The sequence below is a fragment of the Canis aureus genome, chromosome 19, assembly GCF_053574225.1.
Source record: "Canis aureus isolate CA01 chromosome 19, VMU_Caureus_v.1.0, whole genome shotgun sequence".
Lineage (NCBI taxonomy): Eukaryota > Metazoa > Chordata > Mammalia > Carnivora > Canidae > Canis > Canis aureus.
In genome coordinates, this window is record NC_135629.1 from 53,028,929 (window position 1) to 53,045,313 (window position 16,385).

The 16,385-nt window shown below is 44.9% G+C and overlaps 1 protein-coding gene across 1 annotated transcript in view; it reads left to right on the top strand.

Moving 5' to 3' along the window:
- The window catches only part of MUC16 (mucin 16, cell surface associated), a 107,310-nt gene that overhangs the window by 53,362 nt on the left and 37,563 nt on the right, over positions 1–16,385 (top strand). The window contains exons 20-33 of the mRNA XM_077860055.1: positions 1,564–1,736; positions 2,335–2,370; positions 2,572–2,637; positions 5,612–5,736; positions 5,925–5,992; positions 9,793–9,965; positions 10,292–10,327; positions 10,562–10,633; positions 12,715–12,774; positions 13,966–14,087; positions 14,293–14,360; positions 14,951–15,123; positions 15,235–15,270; positions 15,497–15,553. Coding sequence (XP_077716181.1) covers positions 1,564–1,736; positions 2,335–2,370; positions 2,572–2,637; positions 5,612–5,736; positions 5,925–5,992; positions 9,793–9,965; positions 10,292–10,327; positions 10,562–10,633; positions 12,715–12,774; positions 13,966–14,087; positions 14,293–14,360; positions 14,951–15,123; positions 15,235–15,270; positions 15,497–15,553 — 1,265 coding nt within the window. The remainder of the gene's footprint in view (positions 1–1,563; positions 1,737–2,334; positions 2,371–2,571; positions 2,638–5,611; positions 5,737–5,924; positions 5,993–9,792; positions 9,966–10,291; positions 10,328–10,561; positions 10,634–12,714; positions 12,775–13,965; positions 14,088–14,292; positions 14,361–14,950; positions 15,124–15,234; positions 15,271–15,496; positions 15,554–16,385) is intronic.

The window sequence follows — 16,385 nt, forward strand, 5'->3', positions numbered from 1 at the left end:
GGTTGAGAAACCTTGCTCTAGGGATGCATAATTCTCTCTCCTGCTTGTGTCACATTTTGGCTCATGGTTGGCCTGCCTGGACCACCTAGCCAGCCCTCCCTTCTTCTGTCCTCCATCAATGACCTCCTGCTTTCTAACCTCTCAGAGGTGGACTTGGAATCGCTGAGTAGTAAACTACAGGGGTTATAAAGAGTCCAACAGGCCTAGCTCCCCTACTTCAAGGCTGCATGACCCTAGCAAGTTACTTAACATCTCTGTGCTTCAGCCTCCTCACCTGTCAGTTGGAGTGTCACCAATTTGCTTTCTTGCACAACAAATTTAGCCTATGATTCTGTTGGATGGTGATTTGGTCTAGATTCTGCTGGTAGATTCTCCTGCCTGACCTGGCTCACCTGATCTTAAATGAGGGTCATTCATATGTCTGCAGTCAGCTCCTGGCTGGGATACTTTGGTTCTCCTCCATAGTTTCTCATCATCCAGCAGGCTAGCTTGGGCTCATTCACATGCTCAGAGTTCCAAGAGCAGCAGAAATGGCAAGCCCTATTGCACACATGCTTTCCAATCCTCTGCTTACATCACATTTGTGAAGATCCATTGGCCAATGCTAGTCTTGTGGCCAAATTCCAATTCAAGAGACAGAGAAACAGATTCCACTAGTGATTGAAGGGAAGAATTTGTGGCCATTTGTGTGAGCATAATAAGGATTAAGATGAAAGGTGCTTAGGACAGGAACTAGCATATTGAGAACATGCAGTAAATTATTCATGACCTTTCCTAAACCCAGGTGCTGAGAATTAACTCCAGCACGTGGGAGCCCCCATCTGTACACTTGGGTCACCTTACCCCTTGTGTGAGATCTCCCAATCACTGACCTTTCATCTGAGGATGGAATGCCCTCAACTTCAAAGATACATTGTCCTCCATCCATGATGCTACGTCTTCCCTTTCCACTGGCCTTGAGATTTCTCTAGCTCTGGGATACCACATAGCCTCATGCCCATCTCCATCCTAGGATGGCTACTTGGCCTCACTCTTTCTTTCAAAAGGCTTAGGCTCTCTCACTGCAAGGTCCATTCCACACCAAGAACTTTGGGCCTATTAATGCCTAATAAAAATAGTTGTCTTTTCTTGAGCACTTACTAGGGCTATGAAGTCTGTCCTGTTCATCTGATGGATGAAATAAAAACAAGCCACAGAGAGGTTGAGAGACTTACTCAGAGTCTTGCAGAAATGGAGCAGCAGAACTGAGATTTAAGCCATTTGACACTGCCTTTTTTCCCACCTTGCCCAAGTCCCCTCCATCATGCTTCTGTTGTTAGCATGTATGTTGCCTTATGATTATCATTTTAAAGCTCAGCACAAACGTTTGCATTTGGAGATGCTGCATCCTCTATGCTCAGGGACCATGGTCATCCCATCCATTTCCAATCCTCCACCAGCACCAAGACCATTCCAGGTTGCCTACCATTCCTCCTGCTTTCTCTGTCCCCTCCCTCAGTGAACCTTTTCAGGGGCCCTGCCTGGAGTCCCCACCTCCCCATTCCTGTGTCCTTCCCTGCCCAGGCCGGAGAAAAAGGGAACAGCCACTGGAGTTGATGCTGTCTGTACTTACCACCCTGACCCTGTGGGCCCTAAGCTAGACAGAGAGAAGCTATACTGGGAACTGAGCCATCAGACCCATGGTGTCACTCAGCTGGGCTCCTTCACCCTGGACAAGAACAGCCTCTATGTCAATGGTGAGCAACCTTTTTGTAACCACAAGTTGAAGCTGAGAATCTGCCCCCAGGAAGGGATATAGACTATCCACTTTGCCACAGGACTCACTGTATGTATTATTTTCCACCTAAGCAATGTCCCATGATGAGTCAAAGGCCCTTATAGGCCCTTTGGTTTGCAAACCCTTTTCTTCCCTTTGCATCTCTGCATTTCAGGACTGTGATTTATATACTTGTCTGAGCCACAAAGTCTTTATCCAGACTGATGAAAGGGGATATCCCTCTGGCTGAAGTCAATGATTCAAGCATCTGGCTATCTTTCTCCCTGTTGATATTTCAAAAATCCCCTTTGGACCCTGAAAAGCACAGTTTGCAAGCCCATTTCTAGAAATGTTGGTGTATTTATCTTCCCAAATAAATTACAAGCTCATGAAGACAGGAAACTGGGTCTTTGATTTCTCAGCCATTTAGGAACAAGAAATAGTTACCCCTGAATCACAATTGTTGAACTGTGTAGACTTGCAGTCTTTGTTGGGGGTAGAGGCAGGTGGCTTTGGGCTACACCTTGGACCTCCCTCCCATGCTTGCATTCTAGTTCTGTCTCCTTTTCTCATTTCAGGTTACACCCACCAGATCTCAGCTCCCACATCCAGTGGTGAGTACCCACAGTCTTGATAACCATATGCTCTGGGCCCCGGTGGACAGCAACTGACCCCCTACTCCAGGGCCTGGGGAGAGAGGAAGCCAAGAGACCTGATACTCTTACCCAGTTCCTCCTACATTCCGTGGCTATAGCCGGATAGGAAAGACACCCCACTCAGAATCCCCATTCTTACTCCAGACTGTTTATCCTCAGCTACTGTGACCTCCGTGCTCTTTCCAAGGACCTCAGCGGTGCCAACCCACTTCTCTAGCTACACAGGTAGGCGACTTCTCTCTCCAGCTCCTTGTAAGGAGGCTCAAAGATACATCTGGAAGTTGTAGAGAAAAGCTGCAGTGAGGGATCATGGAGCTGCCATGGGCTCCCCTGCTCTGTTCTGAACTCCACAAGAGCAGAGACTGTGTCCTCCTTATCTTTCCAGCTGTGTTGACCTTGGACAATTGACTGACCCTCTTCTCAGTGTCTTCACCTGCCAAGTAGTTGTTAAAATCCACAGACTTCAGATTTCAGATGTTACTAGTTTTACACGGATTCGCATGTGCACATGCACACGTGTGTGTATGTGTGTGTGTGTACACTCCCATGTACATGTGTGATTCTATACCATTTTATCACGTAGGCAGATTTTTTTTAAGCATCACTGCAGTCAAAGTACAGAACAGTTCTATCACTGCAAGGATCTTTTACAGTTATACCCACCCAGACTCACCCTGGCAACCACTCATGTGTTTACCATCTCTGTAATGTTGCTATTTTGGGAACGTTGTACCAATGGCATCATTATAGCATGTCGCCTTTGGGGACTGACTTTTTTCACTCAGCATAAAGCCCTTAAAATATGCTAACTAACTCTTTTAGCAAACAGTCACTTAGCCTTTATAATTCCTCTACAAAGTAGTATTTTTTAGTGAAGAAATGAAGGTAGAGTAGTCCTCTGTTATCTATGGGGGATTTTTTCCAAAACCCCCAATGGATGCCCAAAACCACAGATAGTACTGACCCCTATATATATGTATTCTGAGCACTGGGTGTTATTCTGTATGTTGGCAAATTGAACACTAATAAAAAATAAATTTATTATTAAAAAATATACATATGTACCTAGGATAAAGTTTAATTTATCAATTGGGCACAGGAAGGGATTAATAACAATAACTAATAATAAAATAGAAAAATTATAACAGTAAAAGTTATGTGAATGTGCTCTCTCTCAAAATGTCTAATTGTACCATACTCACGCTTTTGTGATGATGTGAGATGATAAAATTCCTACACAATGAGATGAGGTGAGGTGAGTGACGTAGTGTTAGGCTGCTATTGACCTCCTGATGATACCTCAGAAAGAGGACCACATGCGTTGAGACTGCAGCTGACCTCCGGTAAGTGACACCACAGAAAACAAAGCTGCAGATAAAGGGAACAACTGTAGAGACAAGTTTAGTGATGTCCATGGTCACACAGCTGGGGAGAGGACAGAGGGCACTTGAAACCAAGTCTGACTTATTAGTGTGGTGGTGATCATAGTAACCACAGCTCTGCACATGGTCTCTTTATTAAAGGTCAAGTCCTGAGAGTTATGGGGCAGGTAGGGTGGGATGAGTTGAGTAGGTGACAGGAAGGTTCCTTTAAAATTTGATATTTGGCTTATATTTAAAAAAGAATGTTTCTTCTGTGTTGGATGGGATTGAATTGATTTTTTTTTCTTTCTTTTCCCCTTAATCCATGAGATTGCTCCAATCCTATTACTTTTAACCTCTCAAGTAAAGACTATCAGGCCAATCTGGAGTCTCACCAGAGCCCAAAACCTCAACACCTGACACCTACCCTGGCCCATATACAGACTCAAGAGCCCCATAACCTATATTTTGATCCAACTGCTGCATTAAACAATTTTTATGGAACACATAGAATTTACCATTTTAACCAACTGTTAAGTGTGCAATTTAGTGGCATTAAATACATTCCCAGTGTCATGCCACTATCACCACTATCTATTCTCAGGACTTCTTTATCATTCCAAATGGAAACTATGTTCCCATATGAACACTAACTCCCTATAATCCCAATCCCAGCCCCTAGTTACCTCTATTCTACATTCTGTTTCCACGAATTTGCCTATTTTAGGTACCCCATGTGATTGGAACCTATAATATTTGTCCTTTCGTGTTTGTTTCATTTCACTTAGCATAATATTTTCACAGTTCATCTGTGTTGTAGCAGGTGTCAGAGCTCCCCTCATGTTTATGGCCGAATATTATTCCACATTTTGTTTATCCATTCATCTGCTGATGGACTCAGGCTGTTTCCACCTTTTGGCTATTGTGAATGATGCTGCTATGAATATTTTGTATTCAAGGATCCGAGTCCCTGTTTTCAGTTTTTTTAGGTCTATACCTAGCATTTGGCAAAATTGCTGAATCATATGGTAATCCTATATTTAACTTTTTGAGGAATCACTAAACTGTTTTCCATTGCAGCTCCACCAGCATTCCCACAAACAATGCACGAGGATTCCAATTTCTGCACATCTTTGACAAAACTAATTATTTTTCTTCCCTTTCTTTATTTCTCTTTTTTTAATGATGTAGAAATAGATTTATTGATAAAAATATTCTTTTTTTATAAATCTATTTTTTATTGGTGTTCAATTTGCCAACATATAGCATAACACCCAGTGCTCATCCCATCAAGTGCCCACCTCAGTGCCTGTCACCCAGTCACCCCCACCCCCCGCCCACCTCCCCTTCCACCACCCCTAATTCGTTTCCCAGAGTTAGGAGTCTCTCATGTTATGTCTCCCTTTCTGATATTTCCCCCTCATTTTTTCTCCTTTCTCCTTTATTTCCTTTCACTATTTTTTATATTCCTCAACTGAATGAGACCATATAATGTTTGTACTTCTCTGATTGACTTCTTTCTTTCTTTCTTTCTTTCTTTCTTTCTTTCTTTCTTTCTTTCTTTCTTTCTTTTTTCTTTCTTTCTTTCTTTCTTCCTTTCTTTCTATAATAGCCTAATAGCCATCCGAAAGGATGTGCATGTTACTCTACTTAATAGCATCTAGCTTTGCTCTTTATCTGGCCTCTGTCTTTGGTCCTAAGGTAGCTAGCCTAGGTGGCCTACTCGGAACCCCTGCTACCTCAGATCTGGACCCTCCATCTCCATCCCCAGAAGTTGCCTTAGGATCCAGACCAGGTGTGACTCATGCATGGCCTCCTTTTTCCTCCCCCTGCTTCAGCAGCAGTCCCTTACCTGGTGCCATTCACCCTCAACTTCACCATAACCAACCTGCGCTACGAAGAAGACATGCAGCATCCAGGCTCTTGGAAATTCAACTCCACGGAGAGGATCCTGCAGGGTCTGGTGAGAGCCTCACCCACCGGTACCAGCCCAACCCTACAACACCTCCTGCCCCGCCCATCAGTGTCAGCCCTGTCCACCTGACTTCTGCCCTACCCATATCGCCTCTGCCCCATTCACATCACCAATACCCCTGCTCCCCCTGGCCTCCCTCAAAGGTTCCTTCTTACCTTCAATCTCTTTTCTCATAGCTCAAACCCCTGTTCAAGAATAGCAGTCTGAGTTTCCTCTATTCAGGCTGCAGACTGGCCTCACTCAGGTAAGACTCTCCCCAAGAACACAGCCCAACAGGTGTATGGGACCCTCACCTACAGGCTCCCTGACTTTGTCCATACTTGGGACGACTACCACCATGGATACTACACATCATCATTGACAATGACAATCCAGCAGTTAGTAATTCCTAAGATCCGAGGCACTGTGCTAGTACTTCATATTTCAACCCATCAGCCCTCACGACAGCCTCATGAAGCAGGAACCAGAGGTGCAACAGGCTCAGAGGAATTGAGTAGATTGTGCAGGTCACACAGAGCAACCCCACATTGTGGGTTCTAGAGCCAAACTCCTAGCTCTTAAGCAGCACTGCTTCCTCTACCTCATTATGGTAATCTCCCCATATGCAGCATGGGGAGATTACCGACCTGGCAACCTCTAAAAGGAAAGAATCTAAGAGGGAAGGAAAGCAAGCACACTGTTAGAGAGAGAGCGTGTGCTCCTGAATGGGTCAGACTCACGGAAGGAGGACTGCCCTGCCCTAGGATGGCTCAAGGTTGGGGACGACACCATCCCATGGGTGCAGCTGGGGAGGCAGTTGGTTGACCTACTTCACACCTGGCATTCTTGCCTCCTACATCTCTCTCAGAATCTCTAGGTCTGGTTCTCCTCACATTCCTGTTTTATCACAGGCATTTACCTCCAGCTCCCCTGCCTTCCTGGGGCAAGACCAGGCATAGGAGCCTAGTGGCTAAGAGCCTCGGTGAAGCCAGAGCAGAGTTCAAATGTGAGCTCTGCCATTTAATGAGATCCCAAAACCTTGCTGTGCCTCGTTACTCCGCATGTTATATATGACATATTAGGCCTGTACATAATACGTGTATACTAACATATATATGTATACAGAGAGAGAGTTGACCCTTGGACACTGAGTTTGAACTGCAGGGTCCACTTATACATGGATTTTGTTTTTGATAAATACAGTACAGTGCTATAAATGTATTTTCTGTTATGATTTTCTTAACGTTTTTTTCTCTAGCTTACTTTATTGTAAGAATAGAGTATATAATACCAATACCATAAAAATATCTGTTAATTGACTGTGTTATCAGTAAGGCTTCTGGTCAACAGCACTCTTTTAGTGGTTAAGTTTTAGGAGAATCAAAAGGTCTATGAAAATTTACAACTGGGTTAGGTGTCCGTACCCCTAACCTTCATGTTGTTCAAAAGTCAGTTGTATAGGGACACCCAGGGTCCTGGGATCAAGTCCCACATTGGGCTCTCCCGGGGAGCCTGCTTCCCCCTCTGCCTATATTTCTGCTTCTCCCTCTGTGTCTCTCATGAATAGATAAATGAAATCTTTAAAAAAAAAAAAGTCAGCTGTATACATACATATATGTATGCACATATATAGAGAGAGAAAGGGAGAGAAAGAATAGGTATAATTTTATAGTATATCTGTTATATCTATACCTAATATATATGTTATACCTATATGTACCTATATATTATATATATTATTATACATAATATATAACTATAACTATAATATAGCTATATGTTATACCTACATATAATATATAACTATAATTATTATAATATAACTATAATATACATAATCTATATATAATACAGAACTATAATATATAATAACTATAATAAAGTTATATATAATATATATCATATATAAGTATAATATATAATCATACCTATACTTTATACATGGGTATATATTACATATATGTCATATATACACATAATAGGTATAATATGTCATATATAGATATAATATCTAACATAGATGATATATAAGTATATTCCTAATATATTTGTATATTATATAATACACATATTACCTAAGTGTAGACAATATGAGAATAATATATAATTATACCCGAACCTTATTTTTTTTATAAATTTATTTTTTATGGGTGTTCAATTTGCCAACATATAGAATAACACCCAGTGCTCATCCCGTCAAGTGCCCCCCTCAGTGCCCGTCACCCAGTCACCCCCACCCCCCGCCCACCTCCCCTTCCACCACCCCTAGTTCGTTTCCCAGAGTTAGGAGGCTTCCATGTTCTGTCTCCCTTTCTGATATTTCCCACTCATTTTTTCTCCTTTCCCCTTTATTCCCTTTCACTATTTTTTATATTCCCCAAATGAATGAGACCATATAATGTTTGTCCTGCTCCGATTGACTTATTTCACTCAGCATAATACCCTCTGGTTCCATCCACGTCGAAGTAAATGGTGGGTATTTGTCATTTCTAATGGCTGAGGAATATTCCATTGTATACATAGACCACATCTTCTTTATCCATTCATCTTTCGATGGACACCGAGGCTCCTTCCACAGTTTGGCTATTGTGGACATTGCTTCTAGAAACATCGATACCCAAACCTTATATATATATACATATGTAGGCTTATGTATACTGTATATAGGTAAAATATTATGTATATTTATATGGGTATAATATCTTTTATATATAACAATATAGACATAATCTCTAATATGTATTATATATTATATGTTAGGTATAACAGTTATATAATGTAATAATAATAAAAATTAAAATGTAACAAACATATACCATTTACTTATGTGTTAAATCATTATATTATATATTCTATTTACCTTATGTATAATTACGTTGCATACAATATGTCGTGTGATGGATAGAATAACAACTGTGGGAGTTCAGCAATACAGCCCACAGGGACGCTCTGAGGGTTAAGCGATGTGTTCCTGAGTACAAAGTGCTGGGCCTGCTGCATGCTAAGAATTCAACAAGGGGTGGTTGTTGTTGTTGTTGTTTTTTAATAATAAATTTATTTTTTATTGGTGTTCAATTTGCCAACATACAGAATAACACTCAGTGCTCATCCCGTCAAGTGCCCCCCTCAGTGCCTGCCACCCAGTCACCCCCACCCCCCGCCCTCCTCCCCTTCCACCACCCCTAGTTCGTTTCCCAGAGTTAGGAGTCTTCATGTTCTGTCTCCCTTTCTGATATTTCCTACCCATTTCTTCTCCCTTCCCTTCTATTCCCTTTCACTATTATTTATATTCCCCAAATGAACGAGACCATATAATGTTTGTCCTTCTCTGATTGACTTATTTCATCAGCATAATACCCTCCAGTTCCATCCACGTTGTCAAGGGGTGGTTGTTTTTACAAGAGACATTGCATCCATGGTTCTGGGGTGTGGGAGCGCCTTTCTCTCCACATCACTCAGTAGTGTATGGCTGCGTGGGCAGGCGGGTAGGTAGTGTCCTGTGGCCAGAGGTGATGCTGAGACATGGACAGGTCATGCTTTCAGACTCACCCAAAGGGCATGTGTGTCTCTGACCATTTAGTCTCTTGAGTTTTTAGAAATGCCCCAGTCCTGCTTCCAGACTGAGTGACTTTAGCTTTTTGGTCTCTCTCTTTGGAAACCTCAACTCTCTGCAGGAAAATGTCACCAAACCAAGCTGAAGTCACTTTTCCTGGGGCCACTGCCCCTCCCCACCATTGCAGCATGATCTTAGACATCTTTTTTTGTGCTCGTCAAGACCTGTAACAGGATGTGGCTGTTGGAGCTTCATCTGGCATCTTCCAGCTCACTCCATCAACAGCATCCTCGTGTATCTGCCACTCCCAGGGGTTTTGGAGTCTTCTCTCCTAGGCATGCAGGAGGCTTCAGACCTGTGGTGTGCTAATTGTTTATGGAGGGCATCTCCCTGATGGCCACAGCTTTTGTTAACTAGGGTTTCCCAAGTTTCTGCCTTAGGGGCTAGAAGGAGAGAGAGAAAAGGATCAATAGATAGATGGTTAGACCAACTATGTGGTGATTTTTACCCAGGCCTGAGAAGAATGGGGCTGCCACCAGAGTGGATGCCATCTGCATGTATCGCCCTGACCCTGAAGGCCCTGCACTGGACAGGGAGCAGCTGTACTGGGAGCTGAGCCGGCTGACCCATGGAATTGCCCTGCTGGGCCACTATACCCTGGACAGGAACAGTCTCTGTGTCAATGGTGAGCAACCGTGATGTGGTCAGAGTCTCTTCCCCCTCAGAGGGCAACCTCTGCCCTCTGGTTGAGAATGCATTCCCTGTCTGGCTCTTAGGGCCTTAGCCCTAGGCACTAAATGTGCTGATTCTGGTCTGCACTTCATGGTTTCCTCTTCATCTTGGACTAACTTCACCCTTGGAGCCTTCTTTCCTGATGGGTATTGATGGAGAATCCCCAACAGCACCCCCTGCTAGAGACCCCTCCACTGCACCAGGATAGCCCTGCCTCCTGTTTGGTCCTCTGCCTCTCCCTTAACCCATACCCATAATCTTCCCTCCCTCTCCCTACAGGTTTCACCCATCAAAGCTCTGCACCCATCACCAACAGTGAGTATTCATCTATGACTCAGGGCCCCCTCACCCAGGGCAGGCAAAGCACTGATGCCTCCTCATGCCAGGAGGAAGAAAGATCCTGGGAGGCCACAAGTTATTTACTCTCCTCTCTGCCCCAGATCCAGAGGGAATCTCAGCCCCACATGCAGCCTAATAAATAGTCTCTCTTGTTGGCATTTCTGCTATGTGATTGCTTTTCTGCTTTCGCTGATGAGGGCTTTTTCTCAGCTCCAGGGACCTCCACAGTGGACCTAGGAACCTCTGGGACTCCATCTTCCGTCCCCAGCTCCAGCCCCACGGGTAAGTACCAGTCAGTGGCACATCTACTGGGGGCACCTGATGAGTAAAAACATACTTAATATTGCTTACTCAAGTTATTATAGAAATTCATAGTAAATCTAGTGATAATGAGTCAGTCAACAGCCTTATTGAGCACCTACTCTGTGTCAGGACCTGGGGAAGACAGCAGGGAACACAAACAGACAAAAATTATTGCCTTCATAAAGCTCATATTCTTATGATAATGATAATTATGATGATATTGATAATGGTGGTGGTGATGGAGCTGGTGATGATGGGGATGGTGATAGTGATGATGGTGGTGGATGGTGGTGGTGGTGGGGATGGTGATGATGGTGATACTGATGATGATGGTGATGGTGGTGATGATGATGGTGATGGTGGTGATGGTGATGATGGTGGTGGTGGTGGTGATGATGATGATGATGGTGGTGATGGTGATGATGGTGGTGGTGATGGTGGTGATGGTGATGATGATGGTGGTGGTGGTGATGATGATGATGATGGTGGTGATGGTGATGATGGTGGTGGTGGTGATGATGATGATGATGGTGGTGGTGGTGATGATGGTGATGGTGGGGATGGTGGTGATGGTGATGATGATGGTGGTGGTGGTGATGATGATGATGATGGTGGTGATGGTGATGATGATGATGGTGGTGATGGTGATGATGATGATGGTGATCTTAGGTCATTTGTGTATTGTAAGTCCACAGGAAGTATGTAGATTTTTCTCAGGATAATAAGGAATGAAATACACTTTTTTGTAATATGTAGAAATACTTCCTTCTTGTCCTTGTTCAAATCTTTAATGACTGTCAGATTCTGTCCAGGACAAATACATGCCATCTGTGCCATCATTCCCTATTCCCTCATCCATGGCAGACATCACTAAGTGGTAACAGCCTCCCTGCTTTCTGAATTCAAAACAGCTCCAGAATCCTTACCAACAAAATACCCTAGGCAGTCACTACCAGTTCAGTTGAAGTTGCCACAGGATTGTGGGATAGAATTCAAGGAAATTAAGTTCCTTGATGTGTGGAAGGCTCTTTGGTTTTCCTGGAAGGCATTTGTGAGTTGAAAACTGCTCAGCCTGGGGCAGCCTGGGTGGCTCAGCGGTTTAGCACTGCCTTCAGCCCAGGTCATGATCCTGGAATCCCAGGATCGAGTCCCACGTCGGGCTCCCCGCATGGAGCCTGCTTCTCCCTCTGCCTATGTCTCTGCCTCTCTCTGTGTGTCTCTCATGAATAAATAGATAAAAATCTTAAAAAAAAAGAAAGAAAGATAGAAAAGAAAGAAAGAAAGAAAGAGAAAGAAAGAAAGAAAGAAAGAAAGAAAGAAAGAAAGAAAGAAAGTAAGAAAACTGCTCAACCTCAGCTGGGTCATGGCTGGGAACAACAGTTTGATCCAAGCCTGTTCACACCTCCTCCTGACCAGTATCCAGGAAAAGTTAGTAGCAACTTTGGCTTGCACCTTTGTTTTTTCTTGTATGAGGCAATAAACATTCACAGCTTTTCTGGAGATTCATGGAGGGATCAGACACATGGAGAGAATTGGGGCACAGATGGCAGAAGGATAGTCTGTAGGTGACCTGATAGAGAAATGCCTCCTTGGGTTTCAGTTGCATTCTCTGGAGTTTGTCTACTGGGTCTGCACTTTGAGGGGGCTCTCTAAATGCTACTTACATAAATAGATTCATAGACACCCAAAGAACCCCAGATTTCTGACACTTCCTTTCTTCTCCCATCCTTACAACTCTTCATACTTTCTCTTCCTATCTTTCTACATGTTACACCCATCAGGTCCTGACCTCCAATCCCAACAGTGTGTAGTAATTCAGGCCCTCGCATTTCTCTGCATTGGGACACATCTCTCCTCCTCACTATCCCTACCCCACCTCCTCAGGGACAGAAGGGTCCTGGAAAGCTCTAGTCTTTCCCCAACTTCACTACCCAGATCAGAAAAGACAAGCCTGACACAGGCTTGAGGAGCATTTCATGGACCCCTGATGGGCCTTGTTTAGCTGGGGAGGCCCTCCCTTCTCCCATATTTGCCTCACTGTGTTTTTTTTTTTTTTTCAGTTGGAATTGCCTCTACCATCTCCTCAACAACTTCAGCAACCCCCACTTCCATATCCACAGGTACGAGCTTCCTCTCTGCCATTCCTCCCCTACAGAGGTCTCATGCACTTGGCCAGTGGGTGGTATCATATGGAGCACCATGCCCATTCATTCATTCATTCATTCACTCAAGAAGCATTCATTTAGCCCTTACTGGACAAAAGCAGCAGTGAACAGAATAGAAAGGGCCTTAGTCTTTGATGGACTTCCAGCAAGAAAGAGAATAGAATAAGGACTTGAGTGTACAAATAAGTATTGAATTACAATCAGCATGGTTGTGGGGTGAGATCTGCAAATGTGTATGTGGGCTTCTCTCTTGAATACTTGGTCTTCATTTCCAACAAAGAAGGGAACAACAGCGTGAGCTACGTATGTACCTGAAAATGCCCTCCTACAGGTCCTGGTTAGGGATTTGGGCAGACTCTGGTTGGGCCAACAGCTAACTTCCCATTCTTGGCTTCTCACTGGCCCAAGGTAGATTTTGATACCACCCACTGACACTGCTGAGGGTCCTGGATGACTCATCATTACTAACACTGTCTTACTTGAGTCTCTACTTACTCATCAGCTAGGGCCTCCTGAGGGTGTTCTGACCACTGACCATTCAGGCCAGAGTGAGGTTATTACATGGACCTGCCCTTGGTACTAGAGTAGATGGGTTAGAAGCACAGGCTCTGCAACCACAATGCTCAGGTTTGAACTGTGCTCTGCCATTTATAGATTGTGTGACTGGGGGCAAATTATTTAATCACCCTTGGGCTCAGTTCTTACATCTGTAAAATGAGATAAGAATACTATCTCCCTCTGAATGATTTGCCTCAAGGCTTAAATGGATTAAAATTTAAGTGAAGCATTTAAAACAGGGCCTGACCTATACAAATGAAATGTATTTCTTCAAATAAATCTTTAAAAATCAGTAAATAGTTGGGTCCCAGAGAAATAATTTGAGTTAAAAAAAAAAAAACCCTCAGAAAAAGAGGATGTCTGTCTGGAATTTTAGCCAACTGGAGGGTCAGAATGTTTGTTGCATTTACCTCCATAGTGTTTTTCCACACTTATCCCCAGAGCCCCTCACTTAATGCTAATGTCTGGGATCTCCTTCTTGTGGAGACTGCTCATCATGGAGGAAGCCCCTCTCCAGTATTTAAAGAGATAAATGTGGGATGACCCATGTTTAGGCTCCCTGACATCTCCTTCTTGCCTCCATTGCAGCCACTGGTCCGACCCTGGTGCTGTTCACTCTCAACTTCACCATCACCAACCTGTCCCATGAAGAGGATATGGTTCCTGGTTCCTGGAGGTTCAACGCCACCCAGAGAAAGCTGCAGGGCCTGGTGAGAGCTCCGCCAGCAGAATTCCTGCCCCACCCACTGATGCAAGCACCGCCTACCTGATCTCTGTCACGCCTACGGAGACCCACCTACCTTACCTGTGCAGCCCCCCATGCAGGCCTGGCTCACTGGTGCTGGCCCGACTCCTCTCATTTCTGCCCTGCTCTCCACCCCTGAGACTTTCTACTCACTTGCCTCTCCTCTACAGCTCGGACCTTTGTTCAAGAACACCAGTCTGGGCCCCCTGTACTCCGGCTGCAGACTGACCTTGCTCAGGTGAGACCTTGCAATCCCCGGCCAGGGCTGTGTCAAGGGCTCCCTGAGGACCCCAAGAGTTCCCTCTGCTTCCTACCTGCCCTCTCTGTCCATGTCCTCAGCAGAGGTGGAATTCAGGAGGCACTGGCTCCAGAACCAAGGCCTCTTCTGGTTGTAACCACCCCTGCCCCCCCCACACACACGCACTGTCCCCAGCTTCTGCAGAGCCCCTAGTCTGGGTCATCCTTCCCAATTCCCTCCTACCTCCCTTTGACCAAAGAGGGCATTTCCTTTGGGTTTTCAGTTCTTTCCCCAGGATTCCTCTCAAGGCAAGCTTGCCTTTTCTACTTGCTTTAATCCAAATTCCAGCTTTTCACCTGTCTCAAGTAGGAGCTCTCCTGTCCCCATGCTCTGAGGTTGCAGGTTTCAGATTTGCAATTTAAGAAATCCTGCCTCCACCACCCCCCCATGACTGTGTGCACATTCCTGGGCTGGCCAGAAGTGGGTGCCAGCCTTCTCATTTGCCCTGGCCCCCTCCTGGCCTGCCCCCAAGGTCCCAGGAGCCCTGCCCTGGGACTCCATCTAGTGATACCCCTACCCACCCTCCCCAGGCCCGAGAAGGATGGGGCAGCCACTGGAGTGGATGCCATCTGTACCTACCGCCCTGACCCCATGGGCTCTGGGCTGGACAGAGAGCGGCTGTACCAGGAGCTGAGCCAGCTGACCAGAGGCATCACTAGGCTGGGTATCTACACCCTGGACCCAGACAGTCTCTACATCAATGGTAAGGGATTGCTATCTTGGTCCACATTTCAACAGGCCCACATCCTCCTCTCCATTCCTCCCTTTCTGTGATTACTCACCCTCGTCACCCTTCCTCCGTCTCCCTGTGCAGGTTACACCCGCAAGACCCAGGCCACCACCCCCAGCAGTGAGTATTCAGAGGCTTCAGGAGTCTCTGCAACCCTGTGAGTCCCTGCCCTTAAAATGGAAGTGTCCAGGAGCCCATGGCCTGCCCTGTGCACCTCTGTTCCACCCCCAGCTCCGTGTGAACTGGGACCTACACCTAAGAAATTCCCAGGCACGGCTACCCCCTCGCTGGTAATCCCTGAAGTGAGGGATCCTCACCCTCAAATTCTTGGTTTTTTTCTCTCCAGCTTCTATGGTGGCCACAGTTTCTGCAGGGATGCCAGCCTCCTTCTCCAGTCCCACAGGTAGGCATTCTCTCCTCTGAAGAGGCTCCCAGCTACTCTTGGTGGGTACTAATCACAGGACATGGGAGGAGGAGTAGAGTGGGTGGTATCTCCCAGGGGAGCCCAAGGGTGACTTCTGAGGATCTGCTAGGCCCTACCCAGGTCCTAGGGACTTCTTGAACACCAATCCCACTCCCAGCACTGGGAGTCTTCAGCCATTCTCTTTAGCCTGTGTCTGAAACCTATAGGTGACCCCTGATGTCCAAATCACCCTGCATCCCTTGGAAAGTAGAGAGCAGATCTATTCACTGATAATAGATTTGTCCAGTGGCCAGCTTGCCAAAGCCTAGTCAGTGAAGAATCAATTCTTCAGTTTCCCCAGCTAACCAATTTACCAACAGCTTATTTTAAGGAATATTCTCTGTGAACATATTCAATAGATATGACTTTATTCTTCTTCTTATCATGTCTTTATGAATATGTTCCTTGTGAATATATATAGTCTCTCCCTGACCATAGTCAATGCATATAATCATTTCATTTAAGGAATGTCGGATCTGTCAAAGTCTAGGGACCATGGGGTCATTTCCACTTTTCATGAATATCTTAATCCTTTTATCCTTTTTATTATGAAAATTGCCAAAAGTAGTGGCAATTGAAAGAATAGCGCAAGGAAATCCAGTTGTCCACCACAGTTGTTGACCTTTTGTCTTTGTACATGATTCTGTTATATGACATAGGTGTCCCTAAACTATGCTATGCAAAATCACACGACAGAAGGTGCAGGGCTGAGGATGGGGTCAACACTCGAAAACCTTGTCAGTGACAAAATAAAAAAATAGGCATCTAATAA